The 15,491-nt window shown below is 36.9% G+C and overlaps 2 protein-coding genes across 3 annotated transcripts in view; both read right to left on the bottom strand.

The window, feature by feature from the left end:
• Nucleotides 1-111: 111 nt before the first annotated feature.
• LOC112663682 (olfactory receptor 5M3) overlaps nucleotides 112-15,491 on the bottom strand; it is a 145,059-nt gene continuing 129,679 nt past the window's right edge. Inside the window, exons 1-2 of one of the 2 annotated variants that reach the window (XM_025452756.1) lie at nucleotides 3,767-3,775; nucleotides 112-1,047 (exon numbers count right to left, since the gene is read on the bottom strand). In XM_025452756.1, coding sequence (XP_025308541.1) covers nucleotides 112-1,044 — 933 coding nt within the window. In that variant the 5' untranslated portion in view covers nucleotides 1,045-1,047; nucleotides 3,767-3,775. Of the gene's footprint in view, nucleotides 1,089-3,766; nucleotides 3,776-15,491 lie in introns of those variants that run through there. The other variant, XM_035701877.2, reaches the window with a different exon arrangement.
• LOC112663683 (olfactory receptor 5M3-like) lies at nucleotides 7,096-8,028 on the bottom strand. Its single transcript, XM_025452757.3, has one exon. The coding sequence runs from the start codon at nucleotides 8,026-8,028 to the stop codon at nucleotides 7,096-7,098; it is 933 nt and encodes a 310-aa protein (XP_025308542.3).

Genomic DNA, 15,491 nt, shown 5'->3' with positions numbered 1-15,491 from the left:
TATTTTACAAAACCTGTAGCTTTTATAAAAAGTCTCTCAGTGATGTACTGAACCACAACCTGTTGTCAAATGCTTATGAAACACAGAAAACAATATTAACTGAATTTTATTTTATTTTGTTAAACATGTTCTGCTGATCACTTTGCTCATGGCTTCTTTCACATCTTTGTTCCTCAGACTGTAGATCATGGGATTCAGCATGGGAATCACTGTGGTATAAAACACAGCCACCATTTTCCCCTGCTCCACAGACTCCTCTGTGGGACGTCTGAGATACATGAATATGAGAGTCCCATAAAATATGACGACAGCTGTCAAGTGGGACCCACAGGTGGAAAAGGCCTTCCGCCTCCCTTGCGCCGAGTGCATCCGTAGAATGGCAAGGAGAATGAACAGATAAGAAATGGTCACTACAGTCAGGGAATATGTGAAATTAATACCTGCAAGTATGATCATAGTGTATTCTTTTACAAAGGTCCCAGCACATGCCATTTTGATGAGAGGTGGGTCTGCACAGTAGAAGTGGTTGATCTCAATATTCCCACAAAAGGACAAGCCATATGTCCACAGGGTTGCTGCCAGACTAGTCAGAAAACCATATACGTAAGGGAAGGAAATCAGCCGAATACACACAGCCCTAGACATTTTGCTGCCATACAGCAGGGGCTTCCCAATTGCCATGTACCTATCAAAGGCCATCACAGCAAGAATGAAAATTTCCACATGGACAAGGGCAATGAAGAAGAAACACTGTACCAAACAGCCAGCATAAGAAATCGTTTTTGTCTCAGATAACAGATTTTCCAGCATTTTGGGGGTCACGTTGGAAGAAAACCACACATCCACAAATGACAAATGGCTGAGAAAAAAGTACATGGGGCTGTTAAGCTGTGGACTGACCTTAATCAACACAATCATGCCAACATTGCCCACCACCGTGACAATGTAGACTGCAAGAAAAATGGCAAAGAGGAGAACTTGCCATTCCTGACGACTGGTGAGTCCCAAGAGAATGAATTCTGTCACATCGGTGAAATTGAGCATTTTCTCAATTCAGAGTCAACACGGGTTAGCAATCTCAGTGATGGCTAGAAAGAAATAATTTAAAAGTCAAGAATCGGTTTATTAATTTAACTCTTTACCCACGTCTCTTTCATCTTTCTTTATTCACTCTCCGTGACTGCACTCTGCTGTTCTCACGGCACATCTCTCCTGAGCACTTGCCATGGAGCAGGCTCTCTGAAAGCTACTGAGGTGCCCTAGCATGCCAGTTATACTAAATATTGTGATTGAAGCATACGAGTACTAAATATTGTGCTCAGCCAAAATTCCAAGACTATTTCATTTTTTAAAGATTTTTTTTATTTCAGAGACACACACACACAGAGAAAGACCCTATGTGAGGAGGGGCAGAGGTAGAGGAAGAGAGTAATTCATCAAGGAGCTTCCCCTTGGGCATGGAGCCAGAAGAAAGGTTCGATCCAAGGACCCTAAGACCATGACCTGAGTCAAAATGAAGAACCAGCTGCTTAACTGACTGAGCCACTCAGGCGCCCTTCCAAGACTATTTCTTAAACATCTCTTTTTTCCATGTTTGGTAGTTTCATATTTTACGATATTTACAGTTCTATTTTGACCCATAGCATAAATGATTTTTTACCTTATAACTTTTTCATTATAAGCATATTGTCAATAATTAGGGATGGAAGCCATTTAATCAAATAATTCACCAGACCTAAGTGTCTGAGAAAATATTACTTTTAATCTCACCTAATCCTTGCACTCATTTAAATTGACACTGCTGGGGATTTACCCCAAAGATGTAGTTGCAATGAAATGCCGGGACACCTGCACCCCGATGTTTCTAGCAGCAATGTCCACAATAGCCAAACTGTGGAAGGAGCCTCGGTGTCCATCGAAAGATGGATGGATAAAGTAGATGTGGAGTATGTATACAATGGAATATTCCTCAGCCATTAGAAATGACAAATACCCACCATTTGCTTCAACGTGGATGGAACTGGAGGGTATGATGCTGAGTGAAATGAGACAATTGGAGAAGGACAAACATTATATGGACTCATTCATTTGGGGAATATAAATAATAGTGAAAGGGAATAGAAGGGAAGGGAGAAGAAATGGGTAGGAAATATCAGAAAGGGAGACAGAACATAAAGAACTCTGGGAATTCCTAACTCTGGGAATCAAACTAGGGGTGGTGGAAGAGGAGGAGGGCGGGAGGTGGGGGTGAATGGGTGACGGGCACTGAGGGGGGCACTTGACAGGATGAGCACTGGGTGTTATTCTGTATGTTGGCAAATTGAACACCAATAAAAAATAAATTTATTATTAAAATAGATAGATAGATAGATAAATAAATAAATAATAATAAATAAATAAATAAATAATAAATAAATAAATAAATAAATAAATTGAACAGGGACAAACTTACCACATGGTCATCAAAGCCAAGTAGAAAGGAGTAAACTACTTGTACACATCCATATAATCATACATATTCCCTAGATGTGGACTCTTTTGCATAGCTAACATATAATTATAATCTACTAAACATTATTGACTCTTATATTCTAGAGTTTAAACATATGTAAAATAAAGAGATTAAAGTCACCATTTATAGTGGTAATTAAAATTTCTAAAACTGTAATATATTTTTACAGATTTATAGGAGAATCAAAAAGTGGGGAATGATTCACTCTACTTTGAGGATCCAGTGGAGCTCTGGGAAAGTTTCTTGGATATTTTGCACACTTCTTTTCTTTCTTTTTTTTTAAGATTTTATTTATTTATTTATGAGAGACACACACAGAGTGAGAGGCAGAGACACAGGCAGAGGGAGACTCAGGTTCCCTGTGGGGACCCTGATGTGAAACTCGATCTCAGGACCCCAGGATCACGACCTGAGCTGGAGGCAGAGACCCAATCACTGAGCCAGCAGGCATCCCAGCAAGGACTGGTTTTATACTTGTTTTGCTTCTCTTTAATTTCTCTATGCCTTAATGTGATGTTACTGTAACAATAATACCCACTTCATTGTTTAGTTAGGAGTATGAAGAGATCTTACACATTCACACATAATAAATACACTGGGCAATTATTATTAAATGCACTCTTGCAAATTATAGTTTCCATTAATAGTTTGTAATAATCAAATAATCAAATCTCTATAGAAAATCTCTCTTTTTCTCTCTCTCTTTTTCTCCTTCCTTCCCATTTCTCTGTCTCTACCATGTGCACAAATACGCACCTACACACGCAGATATGTGTGGAATAAATAAAGGTAATTACAAAGAATAAGAGAAAATAAAATCTAAGATGCAAATTTAATCTGACAAATCAGATACATTTTTATACCAACCTGATAATGAAGAGAAATATTCCCAGTAAGAATGCAGAAGTGAAAAGCAAATGCTACATAAGATATGATAAACAGGGCAGCCCTGGTGGCTTAGCTGTTTAGCGCCTCCTTCTGCCTGGAGCATGATCCTGGAGATCAGGGATGGAGTCCCCTCGGGCTTCCTGCATGGAACCTGCTTCTAACCTCTGCCTCTGCTGTGTCTCTGCCTCTCTCTCTCTGTGTCTCATGAATAAATAAATAAGATCTTAAAAAATCTGATAAACAATGTTTACGAGACAAGAGAGAACCTGAAAGTCCACAAGAGAAGTTTCCCTTAAATGGTTGCCTTAGAGAAATTAAAAAAAAAAAAAAAGAAGAACCAATTAAGAAGTATTCTCTACGAACAACCCTAGGGGCAAGTAGCTCTCTAGAGGAAGAGAATTTTGTATTAATAGCAGATTTTTACAATTTTGCTATTCCTCAAACTCAAGTTATTTTTAAAGTGTCTTGGGATCAAATAACACAATTGGCTTTGGGTTTGCATCACGTTAAACTTGGTGATGATGTCACTCAATCTGCATGAGGCAATCTTGTGTGCTGCAGTCCACAGTCTTGTGCCACTGGGCTTTTTCAGTGAAAGATGAAATAAGTTATCATTCCCTACAACGAAAACTATAGCATATCAAAGCATAAAAAACATATCTGCATCACATCATTTTATGCAAGGGAAAATAAGAAAATTAATAATAGCAACAGTAAAGCATATATTAGATTTAGCATGTGCTAATTTAACTTAATTCTCATAACTACATCTTGAGATCATTACTATAAATATTTACAGACAAAAAACTTAGAGCCCAGAGAGTTTCAACAACTTCTCAAGGTTACACTTCTAATCAATCAGGGACTGGATTTCTGAATCCAGGCATTTGTTCCAGTTTGGACTGCTATTCATCTCATCCTATTACCCAAAAGTAAATATTAATTGTGAGGATAAAAATTTCAATTTTTGATCCACAATGACTCAGAGTTTACAATACTGATATTACAGTGATGATCACAACAGAAATGGATTCTTCTCACATGGAACTTAATGTACAGTGAGACAACACTCTTAGAGTAATTAGAAAAATAATTGCTTCTGTGCAAAAGAAAAATGTATTCTCCAACAGAGAAATAGATAAAAGGCGCAAAAAAGAATTGAAATAATTCAAATGCCCGAGGAGTGTGTTGTAATCTTGGACTTCACTAATACTCAAGAATATTTAAACTTTATTTTTTTTCACTTTGCTAGTTTTTTATTTATTTATTTTTTAATAATAAATTTATTTTTATTGGTGTTCACTTTGCCAACATACAGAATAACACCCAGTGTTCATCCCATCAAGTGCCCCCCTCAGTGTCCGTCACCCATTCACCCCCACCCCCCACCCTCCTCCCCTTCCACCACCCCTAGTTCGATTCCCAGAGTTAAGAGTCTTTATGTTCTGTCTCCCTTTCTGATATTTCCTACCCATTTCTTCTCCCTTCCCTTCTATTCCCTTTCACTATTATTTATATTCCCCAAATGAATGAGACCATACAATGTTTGTCCTTCTCCAACTGACTTACTTCACTCAGCATAATACCTTCCAGTTCTATCCACGTCGAAGCAAATGGTGGGTATTTGTCATTTCTAATGGCTGAGGAATATTCCATTGTATACATAGACCACAGCTTCTTCATCCATTCATCTTTCGATGGACACCGAGGCTCCTTCCACAGTTTGGCTATTGTGGACATTGCTGCTAGAAACATCGGGGTGCAGGTGTCTCGGCGTTTCATTGCATCTGTATCTTTGGGGTAAATCCCCAGCAGTGCAATTGCTGCGTCGCAGGGCAGGTCTATTTTTAACTCTTTGAGGAACCTCCACACAGTTTTCCAGAGTGGCTGCACCAGTTCCCATTCCCACCCACAGTGTAAGAGGGTTCCCTTTCCTCTGCATCCTCTCCAACATTTAAACTTTAATAATAAGGAAAATTACTGGCTTTCAGGTAGACTAAGTTTTATACTGTCTGCCAAGATACAGCTATGTTGGGAAAGGATTTCTGCTGTTGAAGATGTAGGTAATTTGAAGTTATAAAATTAAAATTAAATGTAGTGAAACTGGAAATAATGTAGTACAATAACAGAGCCCACAATATTAAACCATATAATATTATAAATGATATCATCATGTTGGTTATTTTATGTGACAATTACAAAAAAATATTCCCAAAGAAAATTCCTAAGAACTCCTGGAAAGTACAATCAAGTTGACTACTCTGAAACACACACACACACAACACATAAATATACATACACACATATGTACACTTGTGTAACATATACGTATATGTGTATGCAGATAAACACATACAGTGCATGCATAAATCTGCTTTCTTTGTGAAAAACATAGCCTTATCTTTTAATGTTCTTATAAACTATTGGTAAACAAAGAAAATGAACAGGACTTAAATCCTGAAAAGGCAGATTACAGATTTTGAGCATTCACAATGAAATTTAACATTTTGTGCCTTTAAATCCTTCTTATCCTTCATATAAAAGCAATTTGAAGCTAAGGCAATAGTATTATAGAAAAACAGGGATGCCTGGGTGGCTCAGCAGTTTGGCAAATGCCTTTGGCCCGAGGTGTGATCCTGGAGTCCCAGGATCGAGTCCCACGTCAGGCTCCTTGCATGGAGCCTGCTTCTCCCTCTGCCTGTCTCTCTCTCTCTCTCTCTCATAAATAAATAAATAAAATCTTAAAAAAAAGAAAAACAAAGGATAGAGCATAAAGAGCATGTGTTACTTATGAATGATGATGTGTTCATTTCAAAGTCAGATATGAAACAAGGTACATAGAAATGTGCTACAACTACTAAGGGTTCTGCTACTAACTGCCACCAAACACAACTGTACTTTTTAAAAAGCATAAAAGAACAAACTTATCTACATCTCCTCCAATTTTCTAAAGATAACTTATCAAAATATATTTATGAAAAAAAATTCCAAGTTCCAAAACATCACTGAGATTCTGTGATCACCTTCTGATAGTTATTGTAGTAAAAGACATAAAATGGATCTTAGATGGATACCATAGGACATCAAGTATGTTCACATACAAATGAAGTTTATTGAATTAACTACTATATATTTGGAAGGTAAACACTCATCCAAGATACAGTTATATCAATTCCCACTGCTTACACATATTTTATATCATATTTTACATAAAATATTCCATTCTCAGCTGTACTGTCTCCAGTTATAACAATGCCTCATGGTGAAATCATATTCAATGGAACCATTTTAAAATAATAACATGTAATCTCAAACCAACATCTATTCTAGATTCAAGAAGACACCATTACAGTGTTTTAAAATCATACCCAAAACACTGATGTGTTAAATATTCAAAAGCAAGGAGCAAACATTCCCAGTCACAAAATAACCTACTGAACTTGACGTTATGTGGAAGGGAAAGAGTGGATGCTATTGTCAGCACAAGTCATCATCTCAGAGCTCATAGGCCAAGAAAGTCAGGTCTACAAAATACTTCCCTTACCTTCGTGCCACTACTCCTTTCTCATTTATGTATTCCCTGTCACTTTATTGAAAACATAAGTAACAACTCTTCTCAGAATAATTTGAAAAAAAATGGTAAATTTACACTCTCCTTCAAACTATGGTGTCATCATACATTTGAAGTTTCTATTTTACTTAGTTAAAAAAGTTCTACTGACTGCTCTGCTCATGGCCTCCTTTACATCTTTGTTCCTGAGACTGTAGATCATGGGGTTCAACATAGGAATTACTGTGGTGTAAAACACAGCCACCATCTTGCCCTGTTCCACAGACTCTTCTGTCGGACTTCTGAGATACATGAAGAAGAGGGTTCCATAGAATATGGTGACAGCTGTCAAGTGGGAGCCACATGTGGAAAAGGCTTTCTTTCTTCCTTCTGCTGAGCGCATCCTTAGGATGGCGATGAGGATGAAAATGTAGGAGATGATAATGACTAGTAGAGAATAAGAGAAGTTGAGCCCTGCCAATGTGCGCATGGTGTATTCTTTGATGAAGGTCCCTGCACAGGCCATTTTGATGAGAGCTGGATCTGCACAGTAGAAGTGGTTGATCTCTACGTTCCCACAAAAGTATAGACCATGGGTCCACAGTGTGGAGATCAGACTAATGAAGAAGCCATATATGTAAGGAAAAGAGATCAGTCGAATACAGATGGTCCTTGACATTCGGCTGCTGTAGAGCAGAGGGTTGCCAATCGCCATGTATCTGTCAAAGGCCATTACGGCAAGGATGAACACCTCCACGTGGACAAAGGCAATGAAGAAAAAACACTGCACTATACAGCCAGTGTAGGAAATGGTTTTGATCTCAGCCACCAGATTTTCTAACATCTTCGGTGTGACATTAGAGGAGAACCACACATCGGCAAAAGATAAGTGGCTGAGGAAGAAGTACATGGGACTGTTGAGCTGGGGACTGATCCTGATTAGAATGATCATGCCAATGTTCCCGACCAGCGTGATAGTGTAGACCAGTAAGAACACCGCAAAGAAAAGGACTTGCAGTTCAGGACGACTGGTTAATCCCAAAAGAATGAATTCTGTTACATCAGTAAAATTGAGCATTTTCTTAAATCTGATCCAGAGGAAGATGCATGTTATCTAACCAAATAAACAGAAATCAGAAAATACACCGACCAAATAGAGCCATTCATCATATATAATGACATTTCCTAATCAATTCTTTCAATTCCTCAGCTAGTTTTCTTTTTGTTTTTCCTCTATTCTTTCTCATACATATTTTCTTAGCAGTATCTCTTTCTTTCATACATGTAATTCTACATAAACTTTTTTACAGAAAAAAATAGGAAAATAATATTTCACAAATACCCTGACAGAACTTGCAATAGTTATTCTTGTCTACACAAAAATTTCAGAAGGTAGGCAGCCAGGTTGGCTCAGTCAGTTAAGCATCTGACTCCTGAATCTGACTCAGATCATGATCTCTGGGTCTTGAGATCAAGCCCTGCATTGGGGTCCACAATGGGAGTGGAGCCTGCTCTAGATTCTCTTTCACTTTGCGCCTTCCTGACTCTGTCTCTTAAAAAAAAAAAATTAAAAAGGAGAATGTTCTTGCTGTCTCTTGAAAAGGAAAGACCTTTTACCACCAGCCCCACATTTTAAAAAGTGCATATGTTTTAATTATTCAATAGATTTATAGAGTTTCAAAGGTCTTTAATACATTATAAATTTATTCAAAACCACAAAGAAATGCTATTTCATCATTAGAAAGTTCAATATCCATTTATGAAACTTGCCTATTGAACTGTTTATCATAAAAATGATTAAATAAAAAAAATTAAAAATGATTAAATAAAACTATATAAAATGGTATAGTGCAAACCAATTATTCTTATGCAAAAAAGGAAAAATCTTTTAAAGCATCACATTGAATTAGAGAGTTTTAAAACTTTTAAAAAATCTTTTAAACTTTAAAGTTTAAAAGTTTAACATCTTGAAATTTGACTATTGAGAACTGAATCATTGCCTGCCATTTGTCCACATTGTAAACAAGTCCAATAAAAATAAATTCAAGCATCATTTCCTCTTGTTAGACTATTCTTCTCCCTTGGTCTTGAAGCATTAACAGATTCTATGGCAGTCCATTTCTTCCTTTCTTTCTGTCTTAGAACTTTGTATAAAATAATAACAATGAAACAGTGAGGGCTTATTATATTCTTCTATCGATATTTAAGTTTACATCAATGACATTTCTAAAACATAAGGACATTTTTGAGGGGTTGTGAAGAAGGTTCTTTTTAGTTTTGGGCAGTATCAAATAAAATGGCTAGATTTGTGGAATCTGGATACCATTTAGCACATTCAATATTCTACTCACAATCTACTATTTATGAGTCAAGAGATTGCAAAACTGATCATTGGTTATTTATAAATCATGTTGTATGTGCCAGCAAAGCACAAGTTAGAAAAGCATCATCATCATCACTTTTATATTTATTGATTCACTTCTTCATTTATATAGTTAATATTTCCACCAAAAAAATCACTGGTTTCTCTTATCCATCATAAGTTCTTATGTCCAACTCATTTCTTGTCAAAAAGACACCTAACTGTTCTTACCTATTATCATCTGAGATCTGGCCTGCTTTCTTTATTCCTCAGGATTTATCTCTTAGTTTTCCCACTATCTCTGTGCCTCCCACTGCTCATCTTCTGGTAGAAATTTATGTGATAGATAACAGATGGAAATGGGAAAATCAAGACATGGCTTTCATCCTTCTCTAGACTATTGGTAGTGACTGAGGCAAAGAGATAGAGATCGCAGTATAGGTCCTCTCTGCCAAAATAGTCCATTCAGAGAGGTGTTACTTCATCTAATCATGGATTTGAAAAAAGAGAAAAGAAGACATTGTCAACTCATTTGAGATCCTCTTTGCTCTGAGGGGTCTACATAATTCATTTGCTTTCTTCTGAATAATTTACCATTCTCCACATATTTAGGCAAGAAATCTTTTTATGTTTTCAGTCTACTCTATCTAAGCACCCCTTTAGAAACATTTTGTACAAGTTCATTGGTTTTAGATGATTAATAAACTATATGAGTAATATGTAACAAGAGTATTTTTAACTGCTTCCTTTTCACTCATGGCAAATGTGCTCAAGACATAGAAGAAAAAGATAAATGATATTAGGAAGTGAGGAATGATTCAGTGAATAAGTCACGCCTAATAAGCTGAATCTCTAGCTCCAAGAAGGTCTCAATTTTAGTAGCTGTTTCATGACAAATTTGGATAGGGGAGCAAAATGAATTTCAAATTCTCAATACTAAGGACATCCATCTACGTCTGTGACCAGCTCAGTCTGTGGTGAGATATCTGTAGCGTGAGTAAATGACATCCAGTTTGCCCAGAAATTTCTTGGTTTAGGAATGAAAGTTTTGCATCCTTGGAAACACCTCCATCTTAGGCAAACAGAAAATTGTTACCCTTGGAAATGTGTGGGCTCATAATGAACCTGCCAGGATCTTACAGATGTACTCAGAGTGCTGTTTATAACAAGGCAGAGGACAACAGAGAAATCCCATTCAGAGTGAAATTGTTCTCCCAGGCTATCTCCATGTTCAAACTCCAAAAGTCAAGCAGGTATGTAGAAGGAAGGGACAGAAAAGGACCAGTGAGTTCTAAGCAGTACAGGATCATTTATTAACATCTTCAGGGTAAGTGGGTTTGTAATCTTTGTGCCTGAACATACTGTTGATTTGAGCACAAATGGTAGAACTGTGTCAAAGTTTTATTCAATGACTGTACATGCATATGAGAGAGAGAGGAAGGTAGGACACAGACAGACACAGAGTAAAGTGAGAGAAATGGAAAATGACACTTGTACTAGCAGAGAAATGTCTTTATTAGAGAAAACAGAAATAGAATTATCTATCACTTAGCATGGGGAGGAGTCCTACTATTTGTTGGGTGAGATGGGACATACTTCTGCCATTGAATGATTGCAGTTCTTGGAGTAGGGCATCAGGCCAAAGGCCCCAACTACAACTGATGTGCATTGTTGTAGTGAAGCTTCTCATGCCACTTCCTGAAAACCCTTCCCAAGAACATTATCTTCCTGCACAGAATTACAAGGTCACCTGGAAGGCTAACACTTCAGAGGGATTCCATAAAAACACAACACTGTCCTTGTGCATGAACCTACCTGTGCATGAACCTACCTGTACGTGAAAGAATGTTCTCAGAAACATCTCATCTGTCATTATCAATGGATAGGTAATTCAGAAGGATTTATAAGGGTTGAATTTCCCACTATGGGGATCTCTCACTGGAGGGTATAGACAGAAACCTGAAGAGTTCATTAAAATGCTACACATTGCATCATCTATAATGGGAAATGAATCTCAAGAGCAAAATTACTCTCAGCAGGATTACAATTTTTAAAGTAAACAAAAGAAAATGGCTAGAAGAACTTGAGAGTTTACTTTATTCCCCTTTTAAAATGTTTTGTCTGTATCCTGGTGACTGTGTTATGTTTCTTTGTGCTTGAGGAGAGTCCTAGTTTCCTATGTGATATTAATCATGTCTGTATGACATAGTCTTCAAGTAATCTGTACTTCATGAGTTCAATTCTGTGTATTAATAAAGTTCCTTCCATTTTCAGGAAGGATACAACTGTAAAAAAAATTGGAGACTAAAGGATGATACTTGTCATTTGTCATATTCACCTGTTGATGAGCCTCAAGTGAGCTTCTTGCCTGAAAAAAAATTAATTCATTTCTCTAAGACTCAACTAAATTCCCAGATTAGGGATGATAATTTTTAATTGTGTAACACTGTAAAAAAAAAAAAAAAAAAAGGAATTCTTTGGGCAGCCTGGGTGGCTCAGCAGTAGTTTAGCACGACCTTTGGCCCAGGATGTGATCCAGATCAAGTCCCATGTAGGGTTTTCTGTATGGAGCCTGCTTCTCCCTCTGCCTGTGTTTCTGCCTCTCTCTTTCTCTCTCTCTCTCTCTCTCTCTCTCGCTGTGTCTCTCATGAATAAATAAAATCTTTAAAAAAAAGGAATTCCTTGATAAATACTTTTTATCAACAGAAGATGATTTCTAGTAGCTTTCCTCTTCCAGTTTATGGTTTCTACCCATTTAGAAGAGAAAATAAATTAAGACATACACTTTTCATTTTTATTTCTTTAATTTAGAGAATTGTTTGCAGGTGTGGTGGGAATAATTTTTAGTTCTCAATATCTATGTTGTAAGGCATGAAATTATATTCCTCCAATTGAGATTCATGAATATTATGAGGTTCTGTCTTTTAAAGTGGAAAACATTTAAGTCAATTCATTCCTGTCCCTAATAACCATGGTACTGCACGTAAGTTCTACAAGATAAATATACTACAAGGCTTTTGGAAAACACAACAATTCTTGAACGTCATATCAGCATCTATACACATTGACATGCATTCACTTGTTTATGTATCCATTTACTATGTGCCTAAATGCAGTTATAATTAAAAAATAATTATAGTAATACCTGCTCTCAGGGAGATGATATTCTATTGATATATTCTCATTCTTATCTGATGACTCTTCCTTATTTAGACCTCAGCAAATGGGCACCTGGGTAGTCAGTCAGACAAGTGGCCAACTCTTGATTTCAGCACAGGTGATAATCTCAGAGTCCTGCCATTGAGCTCCCATTGGGCTCCACACTCAGCGAGGAAACTGTTTTATATTCTCCTTTTCCCTTTGCCCTCTCAGAATTCTCTCTTTTTCTTTCTGAATAATATAATTAATTGATTAATTAATTAATTAAAATTAACCCTTCATTTGCCAATTTTATCTGCTTTTTTGGCCCTTTAAGAAATTGTGAACAATCTAGAGCTACCGCACTATGCAAGACCACAGAAGTTCTGGGAAGACTGAAGCCATTCCTCCCTAAACATACACTGTAATCATTGTTGGTTGAGGAATTTGTTGCTTCTAACTGTTCAACTGGAACAGAGAAACAGGCTATCCTAGTACTTGGATTCTACACGTCTATCAGAATGTGCGTTATATCCTCCCTCAATCCCCTAAATCCTGTGCAGAGAAGTTGGACAAAGGACAGAGATTCCTTTATTTCCTAGGGAACACACCCTGAAAACTTCTAGTTTGCCTTTTGTCTCTCTCCTTCCTCCAAATTAGAATGTTTTCCTGGATGTTTTAATTAACTCCATTTTCACATTTACTATTTCTTTCCGAATCCTCCCTTCCTCTTCTAATATGTATACGTAACATATAATTGTATATTATTAACCATGATTACCTGACTAGAGTGCTTAATGAGATAAGCTAGAAAGCAAGAATGTTTGAAGCATGTGTAAGTCAACGAGTTTTCAGCTAAGTCATAAATTTTAAGGGTAGAGAATGTGTGCAGGAAACTTGGAGCTGGAGCAGAAAAGTCCAGTCAGTGTTCCATAAACTGATCTTTGCTGACTCAACACAACAATAATTTTAAAAAAGAAAAACCTTAATGAAGCAAACTACTACTACCCACTCTGCCTAACCTAAGGGACTATTGGCCACACATCACATGGCAGCAACCAAAGTGCAGACATGAACGCAAACTGGTGCAGTGTGTTAGCTTGTCAACTCTGACGATGCACAGTGCTGTCCAGTAAATAAGGGAACCACTTTTCTGGCATCAACTTCTCCCATCGTTTCTCCTGTTTACTACACTCCAGGCACATGGCTTTTCCTTCTGTGACTTCAACATGCCAGGCATCATCCTGAAACTTTGTACTCACTAGTGATTCTCCTGCTTATAACTCCCAAAGATCTCCTTGTGTTTGACTTCTTCTGGTCCATGAGGCTTTGAAGTCAATGTTTCATTTTCTCCAAGATTCCTTTCCAAGTCACTGACACATTGGCACAATCCTCACTTCTGATGCTGTCAAGTCATTGTCTCCCAGACTGCCTGGCTTTCCCTTCTTCATAGCACTTACCAACGCCTGAAATATTTTGTTATCTGTTTGTGTGCCTGCTGCAATATCTCCACCTCCACACATAATAAAGCACTTTTTCTCTCTTGTGTACTACTTAATCTCTAATTTGTAGCATTTTGCCCAGTAATAAGTTGAATGGATGAACAACTTAAACCAAGAGTAGCAATCACTATCTCCAGATAACAGCTCTGCAACATATTAGAGAGCAACCAGTGCAGTATTCAACATGAGAACAGAATGTCCCTAAGGACAAAATGTATGAATTATAGATCACCTATCATTCTGTCTCTGTAAAAGGTACTTTATAGTTCTGTGTATGCTTGGCAAAAAAGAATAATTTTTTAAAAAGCAAAAGTAAAAACAACCAGTAACTCTGAAAATCAAATAAATGAACGATGAGAGAATTGCATTCATAGTATTACTCATAGTGTTGGTAATAAGTATTAGCAATGTTCATAGTGCTACTCATATCATTATTCAGGTATTACTAATGATATATTTAGAGTTGTTCTAGCAAATGTCAATTAAAAAATTCAAATATGAGACCCCTGGGTGGCACAGCGGTTTGGCACCTGCCTTTGGCCCAGGGCGCGATCCTGGAGACCCGGGATCGAATCCCACGTCAGGCTCCCAGTGCATGGAGGCCTGCTTCTCCCTCTGCCTGTGTCTCTGCCTCTCTCTCTCTGTAACTATCATAAATAAATAAAAATTTAAAAAAAAATTCAAATATGACCATATTAGAAACTTGAGGACAAAGCACTAGTGATTCTTGGATATGAATGTAGGGATTGGTAAAAAAAAAAAAAAAAAAAAAATTAATACATTATTTTTAGTAAAAAGATGCCAATCAATCATGCATATATTTGAAAGTAAATAAATAGACATATAAGCTTCTAATTTAAAATGATTTAAGTGAGAAAGACAGCAATAAGAATGTGTTACCTATGGGGAGATAAGATGAGGGGAAAGGGAGACCCGAGTGTATATAAGCCTGTAGTACTATTCAACCTTTAAAACAACATATGCACTTTACATTAGTAATTTTATAATTGCAAAAATATATTTTAACTGAAAACATGCATATATATGCAGAAACAAAAAACTACAAACACAAAATCTCAAATACGATTTTTTGAGAGTTGTGGTGTTTGATTTCTCTATTATATGGATTCATATGTTTGAATTTTATATAACTAAATCGTGTAAGTCAGAAGAGGGTACTTGATGCCATGGAAATAAGCAACTCAACATATGGTAGTACCTTGTAAAAAGAAAGGCACTTGTCATCCATTCTTCACTTCTAGTGTGAGTTGGTGCATGGCATTTTCCCACATGTCCTCACTCAAGAATGCATCTTATAATTTGAATTTTGAATATTGCTGGTCACCAGGGCAAGGCAAAAACAAAACAAAACAAACAAACAAAAAAAAAAACACTGAACAATTTCTCACCAACAATTAAATGCTCAACTGAGAAGTGACACATATGAATACTAATCTACCTCATTATCCAAAAAACAATCACACCCTTCCATCTAAACCCAGAACAGAAGAAATGTAATACTACCATGTGCACAAAAGA

This window comes from Canis lupus, chromosome 18, assembly GCF_003254725.2.
Source record: "Canis lupus dingo isolate Sandy chromosome 18, ASM325472v2, whole genome shotgun sequence".
Lineage (NCBI taxonomy): Eukaryota > Metazoa > Chordata > Mammalia > Carnivora > Canidae > Canis > Canis lupus.
The sequence above is the reverse complement of the archived record's forward strand: the minus strand, read 5'-3'. Positions and strand labels throughout refer to the sequence as shown.

Coding starts and splice junctions, on each gene's coding strand:
- LOC112663683 (XM_025452757.3), bottom strand. CDS start 8,028: ATGCTCAATTTTACTGATGTAACAGAATTCATTCTTTTGGGATTAACC.